The sequence below is a fragment of the Euprymna scolopes genome, chromosome 45 (genome assembly GCF_053919585.1).
Source record: "Euprymna scolopes isolate OS-2025 chromosome 45, ASM5391958v1, whole genome shotgun sequence".
NCBI classification, from domain to species: domain Eukaryota; kingdom Metazoa; phylum Mollusca; class Cephalopoda; order Sepiida; family Sepiolidae; genus Euprymna; species Euprymna scolopes.
In genome coordinates this window covers 67,642,449-67,666,824 of record NC_136526.1, presented here as the reverse complement: position 1 = coordinate 67,666,824, position 24,376 = coordinate 67,642,449, and the positions used below count along the sequence as shown (strand labels likewise).

The 24,376-nt window shown below is 35.6% G+C and overlaps 1 protein-coding gene across 1 annotated transcript in view; it reads right to left on the bottom strand.

Annotated features, from left to right (window-relative positions):
• The window catches only part of LOC145269872 (RING-type E3 ubiquitin-protein ligase PPIL2-like), an 89,023-nt gene extending 70,425 nt beyond the window's left edge, over positions 1–18,598 (bottom strand). The window contains exons 1-6 of the mRNA XM_080125616.1: positions 18,445–18,598; positions 14,635–14,730; positions 8,893–8,955; positions 7,686–7,737; positions 5,824–5,875; positions 3,185–3,276 (exon numbers count right to left, since the gene is read on the bottom strand). Coding sequence (XP_079981742.1) covers positions 3,185–3,276; positions 5,824–5,875; positions 7,686–7,737; positions 8,893–8,955; positions 14,635–14,730; positions 18,445–18,476 — 387 coding nt within the window. The 5' untranslated portion in view covers positions 18,477–18,598. The remainder of the gene's footprint in view (positions 1–3,184; positions 3,277–5,823; positions 5,876–7,685; positions 7,738–8,892; positions 8,956–14,634; positions 14,731–18,444) is intronic.
• Positions 18,599–24,376: the final 5,778 nt, after the last annotated feature.

Here is a 24,376-nt window from a genome sequence, read left to right as displayed (position 1 = left end):
AAACATAAACAAAAAAAAACATAGACAAACAAAAAAAAACAGTGACAATAAAAAACAAACAGTGACTATAAAAAACAAACAGTGACAATAAAAAACATTGACAAAAACATTAACAAACAAAAAACAGTGACAAATAAAAAAAAGCATTAACAAACAAAAAACATTGACAAACAAAAAAGCAGTGGCAAACAAAAAACATTAACAAACAAACAAAAAACATTAATAACCAAAAAAAACATTGACAAACAAAAGAGACATTGAAAAACAGAAAAACATTGAGAATGTGGAAAATGCAGATGTGGGTTAGTAGATATAGAACAAGGGAAGGCGAAGGTGCTAGCGTGAAAAGGGAGTCGGGTGCAATTGTCCAGAAGAAGAAGCTGATGATTCAGTGCGTGTGAAACAAAGTTAAAGACTTGGAGGAATGTACAGATTTGGCAGTGGATATTACCAAGACTAAGGGGATATAACCCGACACATCCACCTTAGAGAGGTACACCAGTATACTAGTTCATTTTAGACTTTTCCGATCACGGAATGCCCAAAAAAGTTCAACAGTTATTCTGATAGATGGCTCCTGAAAAATACCTCGAGTTGATCATCCCGTCTCGTGGCAATGTTGTTACCAACTTCGCAGAATCAATAAGTAAAAAAAAAACTCCGGTCATTGGTTTTCTTTTTTTATGAAAATTAGATTAACAGTAACTATATAACGACAAAGTACTAATATAATGCCACTGTACAAAGAGAACTGTATAAGAAGTTGAAATTAAATCACTTCAGAGTCCGCAGTTCAACACGCGTCACATTATCTGAAAGAGGACAATCAGTTTTCGTGCAAGAAATCTTAGACAATGGAGACGGATGAGATGTGGAGAAAGTATATTTGGATGTCAAATATTGATGTTGTTCAGAAGTTTTGTTACCATGGTGATATTATGGAAGGATAGGGTGGAACAGGTGCTGGTGTCATACCATGAATTAGCGATGAACAAAGTAAATTTCATGGAACTTGCGTCATTACTAACCAGCATAACGTTACCACTATTGATACAGTTAAGAGACTATTATGTATGTGTGATGATGTATGGAAGTGAAATTTGGCCAGTGAGGGTTGAAGACATGTGTTGCATGGAGAGAAATGATATGATGGACGTGTAATGCCAGTCTTAGATGTGGACTTGGATCTGATGACCTCAGAGGAAATTTAAAATCTGGACAGTATAGGGAGATATGTGCAGAACAGGAGACTTTGATGGTATGGCCACATTAAAAGAATGAATGAGAGTTTATTTATTGCAGATTATTATCCTCATCTTTCTTAGTTGTTTCAGCCAACTATTCCTCTGGCCTTCGTCAGGTGGTAACCATGATGGGATAGGAACTCCAAATCTCCTAACTGCATCCTTTTAGCAATTACTGCCTTCCATAGTTGTTGTCGTCGCACCATTAATTGCTGAGAATGCAGTTAGGAGCTTCGGAGTTCCTATCCCGTCACGGTTACCATCTGGCAAACCTCTCTCCCACAGAAGAGACGTTGCGAGCCTATCCTTGTTTTATCGTTGTTTTCATGGCGGGTGCTCGTCTGAACTCCAATCCCTGGTCCCCCCTCGCCAATCTTTCACGAAAAACACCCGTTTAGCTGAATCAACTGTGAAAAATTTCCCCCACTCTATATCTGTGCCTGGGTCGGAACGCGGATTCCAGGAGCAAAGCTTCTTTCTTAGGGCTGCACGCCTGTGGAGCTCTGTTCCGTCTGCCTGCTTCCCTCCGGACTACAGCTTGGATGTCTTCAAGTCCAATGTTAACAAATTCCTAATGAACCGCCCCCCCCCTAATTAAACACTTCATCAAATCTCCACACTAACGTAATGTACTTGCAATAACCCTTATCCCTGAGTGGCTTCCGGGCCTTGATAAGTGGTGATCACTGTGTGAAAAAAAAAAAGGTATAGTTGGCCGAAACATTGTGAAACAACTAATAAAGATGAGAATAATAGTCTGCCATAAATTAAATTAATAAAACAAAACTCATCTCAATAATGAATTCCAATTAAATGGATAAAAGTTTTTAGTAAGGTACTCATTTGTATACACTAATAAAATATATTTAATGAACACAGCGTGAAATGAACAACAAACTTCTTTTCAACAGTAACAACGTAAAAAGGTATTTATTTCCAGCAGAAGTTGAAGGGAGGAATAGAACGTTTTGGAATCGGTGTCGGTCAGTTAGGACATTTCCTGTGTTGTCCTCAATCAGCAGTTGTCCCCAGTGGAGACCGTCGATGTTAGGGCAAGATATCCGGTGGGCAGGGGATGAGAGAGGAGAGGTGTTGCTAGGCTGAAGGTCCGGTCCTTACTGACTGACGTTCTCTCAAGTCGTTTTAGGGAGCAGATGAATAAATGCACCCTGTTAACTGATAGGTCAACCTATGACCAAAGAATTTAGAGGGGGAGGGGGGCATTGATTCCCTAGAGAATTTTTTGTAACTGCTACAAGTTCTTGGTTGGTTGGTTGTTTTTGTTTTACGGCATATCAACCTTTTTCAGGTTATTTAATGCCGAATCCAGTTATTTTGAGGAACGATTTTTAATGGAGTATATATTTTTTTTAAGTCAGATTCTATTTAACCCATAGTTGGGACCCTAACAGGTACTACCACTCCGGGTCAGAGTGGACCTGGGAGCAATGGCAATTAAAGGGTGGCTCCACACTCCCCAAGGCCCACAAGGTGGGGCCTCACCATCGGATATAGTTTTAGGTCATATCCAGGACTACAAGTTCTTGGGTTAGTAAATGTAGCACGGTTGAGGTAGCAGGGTTAGTTGGCAGGGAAAAATGAAAGAAAACATGGGAGAAAGTGATAAGAATGGAGTTGAAAGAAAGAAGGATAAATAAAGACCTGGCCGGAGATAATTTAGAAATTAATTTCTAAAAGCTATGCATTCAATATGTAAAATGGATGCAACGATGATGATGATGATGACAGTAATGGCTATTAGCTATGAGTGCATCACACCATAATAAACAATAATAAAGAAAACTATGCACAGGACCTCTCCCAGCAAGATCACGTATGGTATAAGGCCAATTTTTAAGAGAGTCCTTTATCTCATGGAATGTATTTCTTTCTAACAAGAGCAAGTATTGTTGAAGGTCAATTTTAAGCGAGGCCCTTACTTCTTTAGCATAGACATTTCCCGTCGTTTTTATGGCAACAATGTTGCTGTTCTCGTTGAAGACCTTGAACGTGACAGGACAGTGGTATTTACCTGCAAAAAACAACAGACATTTTTTGAGAAGCAATTCATACTTCAGATATCACAAACATTAAGCGTTGTTTATCATCATTTGTTTTCCTAGTTTTGCGTATGAATTACAAAATATCTGATATTTTATCATAGTCATTTATTTTCCTAGTTTTGCGTATGAATTACAAAATATCTGATATTTTATCATAGTCATTTATTTTCCTAGTTTTGCGTATGAATTACAAAATATCTGATATTTTATCATAGTCATTTATTTTCCTAGTTTTGCATATGAATTACAAAATATCTGATATTTTCCCCAAAAAATGTTGGAGACACAGATTAACATTTAATCTTTTGCCAAAATTTCTTAGACAATTCTTCTAGTATTGCTTCATTCAGACAATGGGGGTAAATTATTTTTAATTAATTTTTAAAATGAAGTTCCTCTCTTTTCATCTCCATTGTTTATTCATGTGGTGGAAAAGTTGGAAACCATAATTAACATTTAACTCTTTGTGAAAACTTTCAATTCATCGATGATTAAGACCTTTCGGACTTTCTCTCTCTCTTCGTACTTGCTCCTCTCTTTCCAACACCAGTGATCCTCATTTTTTCTCCAATCAAAACAAACAGCTCTTTTGTTGAGGAAGCCCCCTTATAATCCCAGTTAATCTCTACCTGTGCATCGACTGGATACCATAATACTTAGTTTGCTGCACCTTATCATAATTAATGCACCTTATCATAATTAATGCAGAATTGTTTATTTATCATAAACAGAAATACCGTAGGTATTAAACGTAATGTCAATTTCCTTTTAAAAAATGAAGTAAAAATAAAAACTAAAACAGAAAGAAACTAAGACATCTGCACACAATTATGTTTTTTTTCTAAACAGTTTTTTTTCTAAACAGTTTTTTTTTCTAAACAGTTTACTTCTTGTAAGTAAAAAAAAAAAAATACTTGAGCTGAAATCAAAATCAAAACCTAAAATCAGCGAGTCAAATACGATAACCATTAGACTATCTTGCCACGGCCTTTAAAGTGTTTTCAAACCTACTTATTCTTAACATAAGGAAGTTGTTATGTGAACGATTCACAAAACAGTGCAGTCGTGCAACAGTTGACAAAGATAAAAATCCAATGACCCTCCCCCAAGTACTAATTTTTTAATTTTAACCCCTTAACATCCCTTTATTCCACATAAAAATGGATTAAAACATTTTCCACGTGTCTGAATACTCTATATACCAAATTTCTAGTCTGTAGGTCAAACATTCATTGAGTATATAGGTTGAGCAGTGTCCTGGCGCACACACCCACAAATTTTCACTTTGATACATATATACATTTAAAAATGCGGTTGCATATATAAATTATGCATGAATAATAAAAATATCCAATACTCATGCACTTAATGATCCATGCTGAAATAATAACGTTATTATTTAAAAAGCCAGATTACTTACCTCAGCGGTTCTCAACCGGGGGCGAATCGCCCCCTAGTGGGCGAAAATCAAATTTTGGGGGGCGATTTTCAATCAATTTTATCTGTGAAAAATTTTGACATTTTTGCGAGTAAATTTTTAAAATTTTTTTAAATTATAAACGCGTAGCTAAACTATTAGTGCGAAACTTTGGTCACGTGACCTATGAATTGCTCTCTTATACATGAATTGTCAGTTTTGAATATTCAATTTATTTCAGTAAATCCGATTCTCCAGTGACATTGTCTTACAAGTGTATGTACATTCACCTAACAATTTAATGGAACAAAACATACCGTAAAAATTGAGTATAACTTAAAAATCCTATCTACAAAATAGCACGGCCCGTATCCTGCATAAGTACCAAAACCACACACACACACACACACACACACAACATTCATTCCATTACGTGAATTTACAAAAACAAAAACACAAAAAACAGTTAGCGTTAATCAAGTTTTCATTATTATAATTGTTGTAAAATACTTTATTTGCATTAAATTAGTTTTCATTTAAAAATAAAGTTTAATTATATAATATTTATTTGTTTATTAAAAGCTCAAAAAATTATATTGAGAAATAGAATATTGTTTTATGACCAAAAATTATAAGGGGGTCCACCAAGAAAAAAAAGAAGGGAAAAGGGGTCCATGGGTCAAAAAAGGTTGAGAACCGCTGACTTATCTTATGTATAAAAAATATTTTTACTTAGTAGAATTAAAGGGAAATAACTCATAAGATTATTACCTCCCTTTAATGTTAAAGAATGGTTTGTGAGTAAGAGAAAAAGTTTTCTTAGCTGGAACAAGTATTTTCAAAAAGAATAATTATCTTTCATCATTCAACTGACAATCCATCCCTCTATGTAACCCTTATCCTCGAATGGCTTCTAGCCTTGGTGAGTGGTGACTCATAAAAAATACATCAGATGGCAGAATATATCAGAAACCGCTTCCTATTTTTATCAGAGTATATTCTGTGTTTATCATTTCAGATGGAAGTGTGCCCCCCTTTTTTACTTGTTGTAAATTAAAAAGTGTTGGGTTTTTTTGTTTTTGTTTTTTTTAATACGAACCATCTGCATTTTTTTGATAATTAAGTTTCGTCATGTCTTTCATGGAGATTTTCTGAAAAAAAAAAAAAAAAAATTATTGAAAAATGAGAAATTTTAGCTCTTACAAAAACAGTTTCTGATCTGTAAGTTTAATAAAAAAAATAAAAAAACATTTTATTTTCATTGAAAAAAAGACTTTTGGAGGGCAAACTGCTTCCAAAAAAGGCCAAATTCACAAAAAATGAGACCCATGTGGCAACTCTTCGGCAAAATGTTATATAAAAAAAGGAACATTCAAAATAAACAGGGTAAAAAGTGAAGAACATTGTTTGACATTCTAGCCTCGTTTTCAAATATCATAATAATAATATTATGATCATTGTTATAATGACATGAGGAAGAAACTCATGGTAATTTCGCCGTGCAACAGTTCTTCAGCGAAATATTGCAGAAAAAAAGTGAATATTAAAAAAAGACAGTGGAAAAAAATTAACATTGTCTGCCAAGAAGTGCTGGAATGAAGGAGTAAATTAAAGATTGTCTCTTACAATGTAATTTTATTATTTGTATTGAACTATGTAGCACAATATTACTTTCTTATTAATTTATAAGTACTTATTAATTTATTTCATTTGAGTCAGTTTTATATTTAAAATACAATGGACACTATTTTTATAGAAATCTTTATAAACTCATATTTGCTGTGTTGGGTTTTAGTTTTTCTATCCAAAAAAAAAAACTAATTTTTTTTTTGTGTGCTATTCAGAAAAATATCACTCTCATTCTGTGGAATTTCCACAGGTCCTGCTAATCTAAAATTGTTGCCGATTATATTAATCATTTTTTAATCTTAAATCAAAATGATATGTCGAATTTTTGGGTCGCTGGTTTTCCCTCGCATTAAAAACGACCGCGCAAGTAAGCAAATAAACACCAACTCATATTTCCTGTGTGTTATTTGTTTTTCCGTCCAAAAAATCTCATTTTTTTTTTTGTTCGATATCCAGAAAATTACCAGTTTTGTCAAAACTTTTTTTTTATTCACTATATTTCGTGTTCCGTGCAATTTCTAGTATAAGAAATTCATTCATAAAGAATAAAATTCATTCATAAAATTAGAAGAAAGATGATGAAAAAGACGAAAAGATAAACATGAATTTTAAGAATTTTTGTTATTTTTACTAGCAATGTGCTTTTTTTTTCGCTCACCTTCACACCAAACAAGGTATATTGCCACTTGGACACAAGAGGCTACTAACTGGAACCATTCCTAAGAAAGATTATGACATTGGTTTACATTACATTTGAACTTCTGCATATCAGTACAGTTTGGGAAACAAGTAGCAAGAAGGGAATTCCAAAATCTAACTGTTCTAGAGAAAAAGCCATAACAGTAGAAAGCTTTCTGGTATTTAGGGACCTCAACAGTGAAGGGGCGTGATTTTGTTGCTAAGCGGGTTTGTCGGAGATATGTATGTCAAGGGGGCACAAGTGCAACGAGTTCATCAGAGCACATTCCATTAAAATACTTGTAAAACAAGCACAGAGATGCAACATTACAGTGATGGGACAGGGGTTGGAGCTTAGTTGACAAAGTGGACCCTATTAAGTTAGAGACTCTTTTTTTTTTGGACCCTATCAAATAAAGAGAGACAAGTGGTAAATGCATCAGCCCAGATGCGGCAACGATACTCCATGCATGGGCGAGTGGTGGCTTTGTAGAGGTACAGGATACTCTCAGGTGTGAGTAGTTTCCTAGCACAATAGAGAGAGCCCACCTTTAAAAAAGTATCTTAACTGCACGAAAAGCAGAGGATTCAAAAAAAAAAAAAAAAAGTTAGGAGGGGGGGGGGACAAAAAAAAAATTGGTATTTTTTACTTACTTCTCCCGTGACTGGATTCCTTCCATACTTCTTCAAGAAAGGGACAATATTCCTAAAAGAATAAAATAGATGATTTTTTTTTATCCAATATAACTTATATGCCATATATATATATATATATATATATATATATACATATATATATATAGTAATTTATAAAATATATATGGCCATATATATTTTATAAATTACTAACTAGCTCTACCTACATATTGAGCACTTTTGAAGTAAATACTTAAAGTTTACGCATAAATCTATACTTTCGTATATTAAATTTGTGTGAGTAAATGAAGTAGTTATATATATATATATATATATTTATTTTACATTTTTACCCAAAATAAGGCACAGTACCACTTTGATGTAAGCGGCTACTATCAGGGACATAAGTTGCAGGGATACTATGTAGGGAGTTGAGCAGCAAGATGTCTTTTTTTTTTTATTATTACATTTTCACCCCAAATAAGGCACATTGCCACTTTGGTGTAGAGGGCTACTATCAGGGGCAACAACTACTGGGGTACTATGTAAGGATTTGGGCAGCAAGATGTCGGTTCACGTTGCACTTGAACTTCTGCACGTCAGTACAGTTGGGGAAGCAGGGACCTGGAATGGAATTCCAAAGTCTAGCGGTTCTGGGGAAGAAACTACTGGAGTAGAAAGATCTTTTACATCTAAGGACCTCTACAGTGTGGGGGTGGGATTTTGCAGCCTGTCGGGTTTGTCGAGGCTGTTCACGTCATTTTTTTTTATTTATTTCAATATAACTTGTTTCAAAATAATTTGCCACACAGCTAAGATACAATACAGTGGAATATGAGAAATTTTTTGTTTATTTATTCACCACAATCATTAATGGTGTAAATTGGGTAGAATTTGATTATTTATCAAGACGGCTCAACAAAGCAAAAACTTGTTTACATTGGACTTGAAAGCTACCATGTTGTATTCAACTAGAAAGTGGAACAGTGTTCCATAGACGGGTAGTTCTGGAAAAGAAGCTTTGTTCATGGAATCTGCATTTAGATTTAGGCACAGATAGAGAGTGGGAGAGGGGGGTGTTGATAGTGGTTGTAGCTAGCTGAGTGTTTTTTTGTGAAAGTTTGGCAATGGTGGGGGGGGGCACATATAAAATGTAAACCCAAACAGCATGAATACATTAAAAACTGACAGGAAATAAAGAAACAGAAGAAAATATTTCACTTACATGAGATCGAATACGATTCCTTCTTTTGTTGAATATGGATGCTCGAATGGTTGGAGCGACAAACTGTGAATAGAAAGAGCAAGAAATTCAGTAATTAACTTGAAAGACGAAGGAGAGTGTTCGAAAATTCACATCTTTTATCCAATGGACAGAATAGTGTCTTTTATGTTACAATAGAATTCGTTCTCAAAGTTTTTTTCGTAACAAGTGAGAATATATATATATATCTATATCTATATATATCCATAAAAGTGAGAATGTGTGTGTGTGTGTGTGTGTGTGTGTGTGTGTGTGTGTGTGTGTGTGTGTGTGTGTGCATGCGTGCGAGGACAATTCCCAAGCCATATCTTTTTTTTCTTTTTTTATTATTCAACTTTCACCCCCAAACAAGGCACAGTACCACTTTGAATTTGGTATATAGGATATTCAGACATGTGGAAACCTTTTTAACTTTGAAGAAGGGGGCTACTATCGGGGACATAAGTTGCAAGGGTATTATGAACGGATAAGAGCAGCAAAATGTCTGTTCACGTTACACTAGAACTTCTGCATGTCAGTACAGTTGAGAAAGCAGAATCCCGAAACTGAGTCCAAAGTTTAGCAATTCTGAAGAAGAAACTATTGAAGTAGAATGCTTTCTTGCACTTAGGGATCTCTGTGAAGGCGTGGGATTTAGCTGCTAGTTGGGTTTGTCGGGGGTATTCACGTTGAGGGGGTACAAGTGCTTATAGTTCGTCAGAGTATTCACCATTACAAATTTTTGATCAACAGACTTGAAATTTGGTATATAGGATATTCAGACATGTGGAAACCTTTTTAATAGGTTTTCATTCAAAATAAAAAAGGCGAGGCTGCTAAGGGGTAAAAATTGAAAAATGGTGCTTGGGGTCATCGGATTTTTATCTGTTTGTCAACTGTTTCACAAATGCACGTGTGAATCGTTCACATGACAATTTCCTTATGTTAAGAATAAATAGGTTTGAAAACACTTTTTAAAGACCGTGGCAAGCTGGCCTAATGGTTATCATACTTGATTCACTGTCTTTAGATTTTGGTTTCGACTTCAGCTTGAGTATTTTTATTTTTACTTACAAGAAGTGAACCGTTTAGAAAAAACACAATATTCATATGTACATGTCTCAGTTTCTTTCGATTTTGTTTACTTTTTTTAGATCATGGAGAGAGGGAGAGAGCACTGTCCAAACCTCCACTAGTATTGGAATCTTGAAATGGTTTTTTGTTGCTTGGATTCCAGAGAAAACCGACAGTTATTGCCAGTCAGAAATCAATGGTAAACAGCTGGTGTGATAATCCATAATAATTTGCAACAGTAATCAAAAGAGACAGACACCACTTGCTATTGTCAGTGATCAATCACTGATTATGACTTGTGGGAAAACTTCAAGTGAGTAAACAATCTATAAAAGTGAAATGGTGTCTGTGTGTGTCTGTACATTTTCCTACCAAACTACTCTGTCAATTTTTAGTCTACAGACTCAGGATTTGACATAAGAGGTATTGAGATTTGGGAAAATCTTTGAATTGGTTTTCAGCCAGAAATTTGGCTGTCAATGGGTCAAAGTTCAACGATTTGACCTTTGAGAACTCTACCAAACTCCTTCGCCAATTTTGAGTTTAAACACTTGAAATTTTAGATGTAGGTTACTTGAACATGGATCAAACTTTTTAATTTGATTTGAGCCCAAAACAATAAATGTTAAGGAGTCAAAATTGGGGTCAAAGTTTTAAAAAATTTTTATCTCTGCAGTCTCTACCAAATTACTCAGCCAATTTTTGGTCTAAACATTTGAAATTTTACATAAAACGTATTCAGACATAAGGCAAGCTTTTTAATCGGTTTTTGGCCAAAAATTTTACTGCTAAGGAGTCAAAGTTCACAAGATTTTACCTTTGTGGTCACTTGCAAACTATTCAGCTAATTTTGGGTCTAAACATTTGAAATTTTACATACAGGCATGCAGCAAGCTTTTTAATCAGTTTTTAGGAAAAAAATTGGTTGCTATTGGTGTTTGGAGGTGTGTATGTAGGAGAGGATGACCCTGTTTTAATATTATAAAAAAAAAACACGATGTTAAAAAAAATTGGAAAAACCAAAACAAAGCAAAACAGCGACCAAACATAAAAAGAAAGGGAAAAAAAACGTGTAAAATAGGAAAAAAAGTTTAGGTAGGAAGGTAGGCTCGAACCCAAAGCATCGAGGCTAAGGCCGAAAAAAAAACGACATGTTACCCCTACGTCAAAGAGATATACAATTGAGAACAGATAAAATAAACCCTTAAAAACACTTGCAGGTGGTTTAAACTAACATCAATGTTTTCTAGGTCAAACATGATGTCATTGTCGTAGTAGCAGAAGACAAAATGAAGGAACAATTTTTTCGGCACTCCTCCTTGTAGAAAAAGGTCCAGTTTAGGATGAAGGAATTAATGTTTTTGGTCGATTTTTTGATATTTGTCGTCCAAGATGTCGAGCTTCAAAATGATACCAAACTCGTGAAAATCCGTCGCCTCTGACATACACACATTTTCGCTTTTATATATATAGATTAACAGTTCTTGTATTGTGTTAAATTCTATACTAGGTCTGCTTAATAATTGCTTGTCATCCATCATATGTGTTGCTTAATAATTGCTCGTCATCCATCATATGTGTTGCTAATAATTGCTTGTCATCCATCATATGTGTTGCTTTATAATTGCTCGTCATTCATCATATGTGTTGCTTAATAATTGCTTGTCATCCATCATATGTGTTGCTTAATAATTGCTTGTCATCCATCATATGTGTTGCTTTATAATTGCTCGTCATCCATCATATGTGTTGCTTTATAATTGCTCGTCATTCATCATATGTGTTGCTTAATAATTGCTTGTCATCCATCATATGTGTTGCTTAATAATTGCTCGCCATCCATCATATGTGTTGCTTAATAATTGCTCGTCATTCATCATATGTGTTGCTTAATAATTGCTTGTCATCCATCATATGTGTTGCTTAATAATTGCTTGTCATCCATCATATGTGTTGCTTAATAATTGCTCGTCATTCATCATATGTGTTGCTTAATAATTGCTCGTCATCCATCATATGTGTTGCTTAATAATTGCTTGTCATCCATCATATGTGTTGCTTAATAATTGCTTGTCATCCATCATATGTGTTGCTTAATAATTGCTTGTCATCCATCATATGTGTTGCTTAATAATTGCTTGTCATCCATCATATGTGTTGCTTAATAATTGCTCGTCATCCACCATATGTGTTGCTTAATAATTGCTCGTCATCCATCATATGTGTTGCTTAATAATTGCTCGTCATTCATCATATGTGTTGCTTAATAATTGCTTGTCATCCATCATATGTGTTGCTTAATAATTGCTTGTCATCCACCATATGTGTTGCTTAATAATTGCTCGTCATCCATCATATGTGTTGCTTAATAATTGCTTGTCATCCATCATATGTGCTGCTTAATAATTGCTCGTCATCCACCATATGTTTTGCTTAATAATTGCTCGTCATCCATCATATGTGTTGCTTAATAATTGCTCGTCATCCATCATATGTGTTGCTTAATAATTGCTTGTCATCCATCATATGTGTTGCTTAATAATTGCTTGTCATCCATCATATGTGTTGCTTAATAATTGCTTGTCATCCACCATATGTGTTGCTTAATAATTGCTCGTCATCCATCATATGTGTTGCTTAATAATTGCTCGTCATCCATCATATGTGTTGCTTAATAATTGCTTGTCATCCATCATATGTGTTGCTAATAATTGCTTGTCATCCATCATATGTGTTGCTTAATAATTGCTCGTCATTCATCATATGTGTTGCTTAATAATTGCTCGTCATCCATCATATGTGTTGCTTAATAATTGCTCGTCATCCATCATATGTGTTGCTTAATAATTGCTTGTCATCCATCATATGTGTTGCTTAATAATTGCCTGTCATCCATCATATGTGTTGCTTAATAATTGCTCATCATTCATCATATGTGTTGCTTAATAATTGCTCCTCATCCATCATATGTGTTGCTTAATAATTGCTCGTCATTCATCATATGTGTTGCTTAATAATTGCTCCTCATCCATCATATGTGTTGCTTAATAATTGCTCGTCATCCATCATATGTGTTGCTTAATAATTGCTCATCATCCATCATATGTGTTGCTTAATAATTGCTTGTCATCCATCATATGTGTTGTTCAATAATTGCTCCTCATCCATCATATGTGTTGCTTAATAATTGCTCCTCATCCATCATATGTGTTGCTTAATAATTGCTCGTCATCCATCATATGTGTTGCTTAATAATTGCTCATCATCCATCATATGTGTTGCTTAATAATTGCTTGTCATCCATCATATGTGTTGCTAATAATTGCTTGTCATCCATCATATGTGTTGCTTAATAATTGCTCGTCATTCATCATATGTGTTGCTTAATAATTGCTCGTCATCCATCATATGTGTTGCTTAATAATTGCTCGTCATTCATCATATGTGTTGCTTAATAATTGCTCCTCATCCATCATATGTGTTGCTTAATAATTGCTCGTCATCCATCATATGTGTTGCTTAATAATTGCTCATCATCCATCATATGTGTTGCTTAATAATTGCTCATCATCCATCATATGTGTTGCTTAATAATTGCTCGTCATCCATCATATGTGTTGCTTAATAATTGCTCCTCATCCATCATATGTGTTGCTTAATAATTGCTCATCATTCATCATATGTGTTGCTTAATAATTGCTCATCATTCATCATATGTGTTGCTTAATAATTGCTCATCATCCATCATATGTGTTGCTTAATAATTGCTTGTCATCCATCATATGTGTTGCTAATAATTGCTTGTCATCCATCATATGTGTTGCTTAATAATTGCTCATCATTCATCATATGTGTTGCTTAATAATTGCTCGTCATCCATCATATGTGTTGCTTAATAATTGCTCATCATCCATCATATGTGTTGCTTAATAATTGCTCGTCATCCATCATATGTGTTGCTTAATAATCGCTCCTCATCCATCATATGTGTTGCTTAATAATTGCTCGTCATCCATCATATGTGTTGCTTAATAATTGCTCATCATTCATCATATGTGTTGCTTAATAATTGCTCGTCATCCATCATATGTGTTGCTTAATAATTGCTCGTCATCCATCATATGTGTTGTTTAATAATTGATCGTCATCCATCATATGTGTTGCTTAATAATTGCTCATCATCCATCATATGTGTTGCTTAATAATTGCTCGTCATCCATCATATGTGTTGCTTAATAATCGCTCCTCATCCATCATATGTGTTGCTTAATAATTGCTCGTCATCCATCATATGTGTTGCTTAATAATTGCTCGTCATTCATCATATGTGTTGCTTAATAATTGCTTGTCATCCATCATATGTGTTGCTTCTTTGAGTCATCTTACTCTTAACCGTTCTTCTGTCTATAATTTTTACTTTGTCTCATAAGGGTAGATGATTTCTCTTTTCACTCCATATATGGTCAATCTTACCCAATTTTTCAATGTCTCCACATATTACGGCTTTTCTGATATTCTTCTAACCATACCTGTAATGGACGACAAACTCTTTTTCATACCAAGTTCCCTCATTTCCCTAATTAATAGGCGTCTACTTCCCCTACAGATGAAAGTGTGACGCAAAAGAAACAACCGCATCAAAGTACTCACCTGCAGCAAAAAAATGGTAACCTGCGGAATCTGGACAGATCCTGTTTTTCTTTGTAACCTCCAAACTCTGTCTTCCATTCTGTGTGGGTGAGATACCTGCGAACATGAAAACAGGGAGGAAGAAAAAAAAGAGGTTTCGTTTAACTTCATCTCCATTTTTTAAAATTTAGTAGTTTTGAGGGAGAGTTCCAAAATTAATTTCATTTTATATTAGGCATATGGAGAAACAGGTAGAAGATGAGTTCTTGCTGTGAATGTCCTATAGGGGAGAACCAAAGATTAGAGCTTAGTATTATCGCAAGAGAACTTCAGCATCGCTCTAAACATTTTCTCACATCCAGTGCTATTCTCTATCTCTACAAATCTACTATCAGACCATCTTTGGAATACTGTTATCATATTTAGGCTGGTGAATCTCTGTTCCATTTGAAAGGTCTCGATAAATTGCAGAAACATATCTGTAATTTGATTATCCCAACACTTTCCTCTTCAATGCAACCTCTTTCTCACAGACGTGATGCTGCTAGTCTCAGTCTTTCCTGTAAATATTATTATGCCATGTGTTCTTCAGAATTGTCTGATGTATTCCCTGCTTCCTTTGTTCCAGCTTGTTTGACTCGTTGGTCTAGTGGTCTTCATCAATTTGCTGTTTTAATACCTCATTGTAATACAGCTTCTGATTCGAGTAGTTTCTTTCCAAACCCATGACATGTTTTCATAAAAATTCCTTTCCTTTTGTAATGTTTTAATTTTTTTTTGTTTTTTTAAAAGCAGTCACATCTTTGTTTTTTACAATTCTCCAAAGTTGCATTGGTTTTAGAGTCTTGTACGAAAAAAAATGAACGAATCCCTTAGTAAAATGGAGTTATCTCCCTCAGACCAACGACAAGTTCTCAAAGAGCGCCTGAAAGGGGTTCGTTCAAAATTATGGGAAAGACAGTTTTGGTGTTCAACTTGTCGTCTGTTTTTTCATTGCATAAGTGCTCCGGCATTCCCCTGGTTGTTTACTTAAACAGCCAAGTCAAACAAAGTCGGTTTTGTCGGGTTCAAAAGCTTTTGTGGCATCTTGTTTTTATCCCACTTGTTATCGATCATATGCCGCCATATTGGAAATAAGCTGATGTACTAATTTAAAAGGGTTTTTTTTCCTATTCATACATAACTAATACTAAATTGTACGGCATAATCACATTGACACACCGGTTCCCACTGGATCACTGAAGTTAAGCAACGTTAAACCTGGTCAGTACTAAATGGGTGACCAATTGGGACTCCCAGGTGCTGTATGTGCTCTCCGCTTATCTCGGCATTGTTTCCAGTCGTCCTGGTCTTCTCCTTGCCACTGGACTCAAACAGTGCCGATTCAGAAGAGGTGTGGTTGGAGATTGTGCAACCCTTGCCTCTCAATTACACATGTAGCTGTCCATATAGGGAGTATCCTTTGTCTTTCGAGACTGAACGGAGGCATCGGTAATATTAAATTGATTTAAACCCCAAAGTTCAGCATGTCATGATCTTTCTCGTAATACAAATTTTGGGATGCTTGTATAGAGTTCCCCTATATTAAAACAAAAAATCAGAAAAATCTGTTTGGTGACATGATGAAAAAAAAATCATATTCACGTAACTTAATCATGTAATTTTATTTTTATTAAAAAAAAAAAATAATTTTTAAGCAATTAATGAGAATTCATAGGCATTACAATAAAAATCTCACAAGTTTGAATTCTCACTGAATTATTTCCCATTATTTCTTCAGATTGTTTTCAAAATGGTGACGTGAGACAGTCACCTTTTGGTTACTCATAACATTTGATTTTCTTTATAAATATAAAAGTACTTTATCAATTTACAGTATTTTTGGAATGTGATATTTTCGTCATGAGTACATCACTACGATTTTTCTTTATTTTTGTGTTCTAAGAACCAGATTCCACATTTCCGAAAAACTTTTTGTCACCTAAACTGAACATGTCTTTTTGGTATTTTTTTTACTAGAGTACCCAGCATAGTATAAACACCCCCAATCTCCCCATGTTAAGAACAGCTTTCAAGGTTAGGGATGTTTACTCCAAAAGCCGGTCTTAACATGGGGAGGTTGGGGGTGTTTATACTACGCTGGGTATTCTCATAAAAAATACCGTTTTGGGGGGTGGGGGGTGGAGGAGGGGGGATTTTTTATTGAAACCGCCCGAGACAAGACATGAAGCCACTTGATGTAAGGAGCTAACAAGAGCAAAAGCTGATTACTGCAAAGACAGGAGATGCTTATTGGCCTTAGCGTGTTGAAGAAGGAAAACAGCCTTGGTATTTTCATTTTTCTGAGATACCTAACAGATACTTAGGTTATTGTTATTAAAAAAGAGAGATGCCTGGCATTTCTGTTTTTTAATAACAATAACCAAAGTGTAGTATCTGTTATGATGCTACACTTCACCTTTTCTCTCCTCAGTCAGTGGAGAAGAAATCCTTCATGACTGAAACAATTGATATTTTTGTTCCTATCCAGAGTGCCCCTTTTTCTCCATATTAAAACCCGACCTTGTGTCTACCTCTGCTCTCATGGGGAGGTAGGTAAGTAGGGACACTAATCTATGTTGTACGTCCGGCAAAACTCGATTTGGTTAGGTTAAAATTCTCTAAAAAACAACGTTTCTCTTTTGTTCTTGTTTTCTTTTGTGTGTGTGTGTGTGTGTGTGTGTTTTTGTTTTGTTTTAGAGAGGCAAAGCAAACAGGAACTTTATATGTTTATCTTTTGAATGTTGTCGAAATTCGTTACCGTATTTTACCGAACGTTTCATCAGGTTGGTCTGTACAATTTATTTATTTCAAAACTTACTAATTACAAAGAAGTACATATAAATCTTAAAAGCCTCGAATTTTACCGATATTTTTATTTATTTATGTTTTTTTTTTTTGTACATGTACAGTTTAAGCAAGACATTAAAAAATGAAAATATCGAAAAAAAAAAAAAAGGTTATATTGTACGTATCCGTTTTGAACTGAAGATCTAAAAAAATTCACTTAATTTGATCGAGTATTTTTTTTACAGCGGAAAAACGCGTTTTTATGACAGCGTGTTGAAGGCAAACATCTTGGATTTTTTTTAAATCTTTGTTTGAATTTTAGAAACGCCACGGGGAGATAACTCAGTTAAAGCGACGACACTCCCTCCCCATCTTTAATAACTAGCTTTTCTTCCTAAAAATCAAACCTTTTGCTCGGTATCATAAAAAATTGCTTTTCGCTGTAAAACGGAAACTACTTGATCAAATTAAGTGGAATTTTTTTTTCGGAGAACTTCATTCCATAACGGATACGTACAATTAAAATTTTTTTCGATATTTTCATTTTTTGGTATTAGTGCACTTATTGATCCGTGCTGAAATAATAACGTTATTATTTAAAAAGCTATTCTTAACATGGGGAGGGGCGTGTGTTTTGTAACTATTCTATACTTTAACCTTACAATTGAATAAAAAAAAAACATATCATAAAACTTTAATTAAACTTTTAAAAAAATAGCGCGGATCAGTAAGTGCACTGCACTGCACTAGCGCCCATTTTTTAATGTCTTGATTAAACTGTACAAGTACCGTTTTTTTTTTTTTTTTTTTCAAAATTTTCGAAAAAGATTCGGTACTTTCCAAACGATGTAAACATTGCCATCGACGGCTCCGACCTCCTAGGAAGCAAAACGATTGCATACACACTAGAAATCTCCACAATCTTTGCACAATTATTTCATAAAGGAGAGAAAAAAAGCAAAATTATTTCTACAGAAACGAAATCGGTGGAAAATTACTCACAATTTATCTTTCTGGTGTTGTTTTTTGCCCATTTTGATAATAAGATATTGTTTGTTGGTTTCGACACCGGTGTTCCTGTGTTTTTACCTCCTTTTTTGAAGAGCTCTAATAATTGAGTTTCCCCCCCTTGAAAAATCCTCCATTCATTTTTAACTTAGTATTTTGTTTTTCTTTAAGGAGGATTCCTTCTTTTTTTTTTTTTTTTTTTTTTTTTTTTTACACAGTGATCACCACTTATCAAGGCCCGGAAGCCACTCAGGGATAAGGGTTATTGCAAGTAGATTACGTTAGTGTGGAGATTTGATGAAGTGTTTACTTAAGGGGGCGGTTCATTAGGAATTTGTTAACATTGGACTTGAACACATCCAAGTTGTAGTCCGGTGGGAAGCAGGCAGACGGAACAGAGTTCCACAGGCGTGCAGTTCCAAGAAAGAAGCTTTGTTCATGGAATCCGCATTTTGATTTAGGCACAGATATAGAGTGGGGGAAATTTTTCACAGTGGATTCAGCTAGACGGGTGTTTTTTGTGAAAGATTGGCGAGGGGGGACCAGAGATTGGAGTTCAGACGAGCACCTGCCATGAAAATAACGATAAAACAAGGATAGGCTCGCAACGTCTCTTCTGTGGGAGAGAGGTTTCAGGGTAGAGAAAAGGGCATCCCCCACTAAGCCACAAAGTCTATTTTGTACTCTGTCAAGGCAGGATAGGCTGTTTTTAGCAGCTCCTGCCCAGATATGGCAACAGTATTCTATCCTTGGACGTACTTGGCTTTTATATAGATAGAGAATTGCATCAGTAGTGAGATATCTTCTGGAGCGGTAGAAGGATCCCACCATCTTTCCAGCGACCTTGGCAACAGATTTGATGTACATGTTCCATTTCAGATCAGGAGTAAAGGTCAAACCCAGAAGCTTGTCAAAACACGGGGCCTCACCCAGACGAGAGCCATACATCACAATTGATGCCAGATGGGGATCAGAGCGTTGATGATGTAAGGATAGGAGTTTGGTTTTGGATGCATTAAAGGTAACCAGTCACATCTTCCCCCACTGAACCACGCGCTCGAGATCAGAGGAGAGAGAATCAGAGAGAACTTTGTCATTTACTGCCTTTGATGTGTTGCCGTAGATGGTCGTGTCATCAGCATAGATGTCAACGAATGATTTAAGTATGTGTTTAGGGAGGTCATTGATGTAGGTCTTTCGGATTGTACAATGTCTTAATATTCATTTTTATTCAGAGTGTCCTCTTAGATTAAAATCTAGGGTTTTGCTCGTAATAAACCATATCTCCCATTTTTTTTACGGACCAATATTTTCCTTTTTTTCTGTCACTAGATATTTTTAGTTTCTAATTTTTATTTATTTATTTATTTTACATTTTCACCCCAAACAAGGCAACGTGCCACTTTAATGTAGAGGGCTACTATCAGGGACATAAGATCAAAGTGTAGTATCTGTTCTTCAGATGCTGCACTTCTATTTCTTGTTCTCTTTCGTTGGAGGAGAAATCCTTCACGACTGAGACAATTTTTAGTTTTGTACCTTTTCTCCACGTTAAAAAACGACCCTGGTGTCTAACTCTGTCCCGTGGGGAGGCATAGTAAATAGGTACTATCAGGGACATAAGTTGCAGGGATATTATGTAGGGAGTTGAGCAGCAAGACGTCTGTTCACATTACTTGAACTTCTGCATGTCAGTACAGTTGGGGAAGTAGGAACCCTGAAGGGAATTCCAAAGTCTAGCAGTTCTTACCATGGAGTGAGGACTTAAATTTTCCTTTAAACAATTTTATTTTGATACAGCCCCTCCCCCCATGTATTCACTTATATGATTTATGGTCTGTTCTTCTCACTCTTATGGCACTCTTATCATGAAAAATTAGTAATTTCAAGCTTCGTGATATTTTCACAAAATCCTCATTTCCCTAACCCTTCATTATAAACATTCCACACAAGAAAACACTTATGTTGGGACAATTTAAACTAATATTCGTAATATATATTATTCCTTAATTGAAATTCATTTTTGAGATGAGCATTATATATATTAATTTATTTTTATTTTATTTTCTCATCTTTATTAGTTGTTGTTTTTCATCTTTATTTGGAACAATTTGAACTAATATTCGTAATAAATGTTGTTTATTTACATGTTAATACAGTGATGCAAGTAATCTCTTAAAATCAATCGGGTGTTCGAATAGTCTATTTCTTTTTTTTTTTTTTTTACATAGGCATCACCACTCATCAAGGCCAAGAGGCCACTCGAGGATAAGGGTTAAAGAGTGTACAGTAGAAATTGTACAATATAGTAATCGTTAGTAATGGAAATTCAGTAAATTTGTTAACAAGTGGAACGGCTCATCAAAAACTTGTTTACGTTAGACTTGAAGACAATCATATCGTAGTCAGCTGGAAAGCAGGAAAACGGAAGACAATTCCGTAGGCGTGCAGTTCTAAGAAAGAAGCTTTGCTCATGGAATCTACGTTTAGGTTTAGGCACAGATAAGGAGTGGGGGAAATTATTGATAGTGTTTTCTGCTAGACAGGGGTTTCTTGTGAAAGTTTGGCGAGGGGGACCATAGATTGGAGCTCAGCTGAGCAATTGCCATGAAAATAACGATAAAGCAGAGACAAACTCGCAACATCTCTTCTGTGAGAAAGAGGTTGCAGGGAAGAGAAAAGGACATCCCCCACAAGGCTACGAAGTCTATTTTGAACTCTATCAAGACAAGAAAAGTCCTTTCAAGTAGCTCCTGTCCAAATGTAGCAACAATATTCCATCCTTGGATGCATTTGGCTCTTATATAGATAGAGAATTACATCAGCAGTGAGATATCTACTCGACCGATAGAAGAATCCCACCATTTTTCTACCATTTCAAAGTAATATATTCAAAAAGTTTGCAAAATATTTATGAATTGCATTGATTTTTGTATACTAAAACATTAGGGTAGAAAGTCTTTATCAACATTAGTTTCATACTTGGTGGGAATCGTTTCAATAAGCAGAAAAATACTTGATTTCGAACGGTTGCTATTGTTGAAAAAAAAATAGTTCATATTATAATTTAGATTATGTTTTCTATATGTCAACCAGGTTCTTGACTGAGAGCTATCCCACCGATCCAAATATTTTCCAGGCATGGAATACTGCTGCCATATCTGGGCAGGAGCTGCTAAAAACAGCCTATCCTGCCTTGACAGAGTACAAAATAGACTTTGTGGCTTAGTGGGGGATGCCCTTTTCTCTACCCTGAAACCTCTCTCCCACAGAAGAGACGTTGCGAGCCTATCCTTGTTTTACCGTTATTTCCATGGCAGGTGCTCGTCTGAACTCCAATCTCTGGTCCCCCCTCGCCAATCTTTCACGAAAAACACCCGTCTAGCTGAATCCACTGTGAAAAATTTCCCCCACTCTTTATCTGTGCCTAAATCAAAACGCGGATTCCATGAACAAAGCTTCTTTCTTAGAACTGCACGCCTGTGGAACTCTGTTCCGTCTGCCTGCTTCCCAACTGACTACAACTTGGATCTCTTCAAGTCCAACGTTAACAAATTCCTAATGAACCGCCCCTTAAGTAAACACTTCATCAAATTTCCACACTAACGTACTGTACTTGCAATAACCCTTATCCCTGAATGGCTTCCGGGCCTTGATAAGTGGTGACCACCGTGTAAAAAAAAACGCATACTCTGTAATCTAAACAATTTTCTGTAACCTAGTTGAGGTTCCTGCAGTCATAAATGGATAAATGTACATGTCAAACTCTAATCATCTTTAAAAGAACTTTCATACTTTCATTCAAATTTCTACAGACACTTTTAAAATCGGTGATTAGAGATAACTACTGTTAGAAACAAAGAAAACACACCTCTTTTATTTACTGGACATGCTTCCCTCCTGACTACAACTTGGATGTCTTCAAATCCAACGTAAACAAATTCCTGATGACCCGCCCCCTTAAGTAGACACTTTAAATATCCACACTAAGTACTGTGCTTACAATAACCCTTATCCCTGAGTGGCTTCCGGGCCTTGATAAGTGGTGACCACCTTATAAAAAAAAAAAAACTCTTTTATTTACTGGACATAGAACATTAACCATCTTCGCCTGAAGTTCACTGCTAATCGACCTATAACTGCCTAAAATATTGTAATTTTGTTTTTTTAAGTGTCGTTATTTTCCGGATTTCATTTTTATTTCTTTATGTAAGGATGTGGATTGGTGAAACCTTTTTATTAATTGGCGATCTGGTTAAATTTACCTTTAATGGTCCTGCGGGTACACTCCTACTTTTGATTTCAATAAAATTGTGACACACACAACCTCGGTCCTAAAAATTGATAAATCTGATTATAAATTGGTGACCTCCCGACCTACATCCTGTAAGCACTTAAGAGTTAAATTTTAGATATTAAAAAAAAAATCGATTTGAGAATTTTAAGTAAGACGACTTTAGAGTGAATGTGGTATTAAGGTGATTGAAAATTCTAGCTAGGAATAGCTTAGACAATTATAAGGTAGAGTGACAAGGATGACCATAGACCCCCCCCCCGCTTTCCCTGACTGTACCGATATGCAGAAATTTAAATGTAATGTGAACCAACATATTGTTAATTTTTCCGAGGTATGGTCCTAAACAGTAGCCCCTTTTATGCCTAAGTGGCGATATGCATTGTTAGGAGTGAACATGAGTAAATAAAAAAAATTTTTTAAAAGTCCATGCTCTACGTACCAAATTATGTAATGGATCTTGATCAAAATTTGAATAAGGATTCTAGATATATATATTTTTATAGCATTATAATTTGCGATATTAAATTCTTTATTCAAGCTAAAATTACACAATAAGTTCCAACTGAACAAAAAACTCAGGCACAAAGCCAACTCAAAAAGGAGAAAAAAAAAAGGGGGGGTCGTTGATCATCCCTTGTCACTCCAGAAACTAAACAAAAGTTTCTCTTAGCTAGTATCTTCTTTCACCATAATACCGCATTCACCCTTTCGTACTGGGGAACGTCCTACTTAGAACCGAATTGTTTAAAACATTTTTTTTTTTATTTACATGTAAAAACAAAAAAGATAATAATGATGATACAATAATTCATTAGTGTCGAGGGCGGGGGGGAGGAGAAAAATACAAAAGTGGTTAGTAGGACCCTCCCAACCCCGCCTTATTGATAGACCGCCTGTTCCACTTCGGTTTGTAAAGGAACCTGAACTCCTGCAGGCCAGTCTCTAAGTGGGGATGCTCTCTAGATGGGACAAAATGGAGAACAGAAAATGTTGTGGGTGAGGGATGGAGCATTAGTCATTGATCTTTTGGCCAAGATCAAAGTGTAGTATCTGTTCCGGCAGATGCTGCGCTTGGGATAATTTGTACCAGTCAATGGAGGGGAAACCCTCTATACTGGGACAATTATTATTTTTGGTAACCAGAGTGCCCCCTTTTTGCCTACTTTTAGGGGAGCTGGTTTTTACCTCACATTAAAAACGGCCTTGTGCCTAATTTGCTCAGTGGGGGAGCAAATAAACACCATCTGTTCCGGCAGATGCTGCACTTAAGATAATTTGTACCAGTCAATGGAGGGGAAACCCTCTATACTGGAACAATTATTATTTTTGGTAACCAGAGTGCCCCCTTTTTGCCTACTTTTAGGGGAGCTGGTTTTTACCTCACCTTAAAAACGGCCTTGTGCCTAATTTGCTCAGTGGGGGAGCAAATAAATACCATCTGTTCCGGCAGATACTGCACTTAAGATAATTTGTACCAGTCAATGGAGGGGAAACCCTCTATACTGGGACAATTATTATTTTTGGTAACACTCTGGTTACCAAAAATAATAATTGTCCCAGTATAGAGGGTTTCCCCTCCATTGACTGGTACCAGTATAGAGGGTTTTCCCCTCCATTGACTGGTACTGG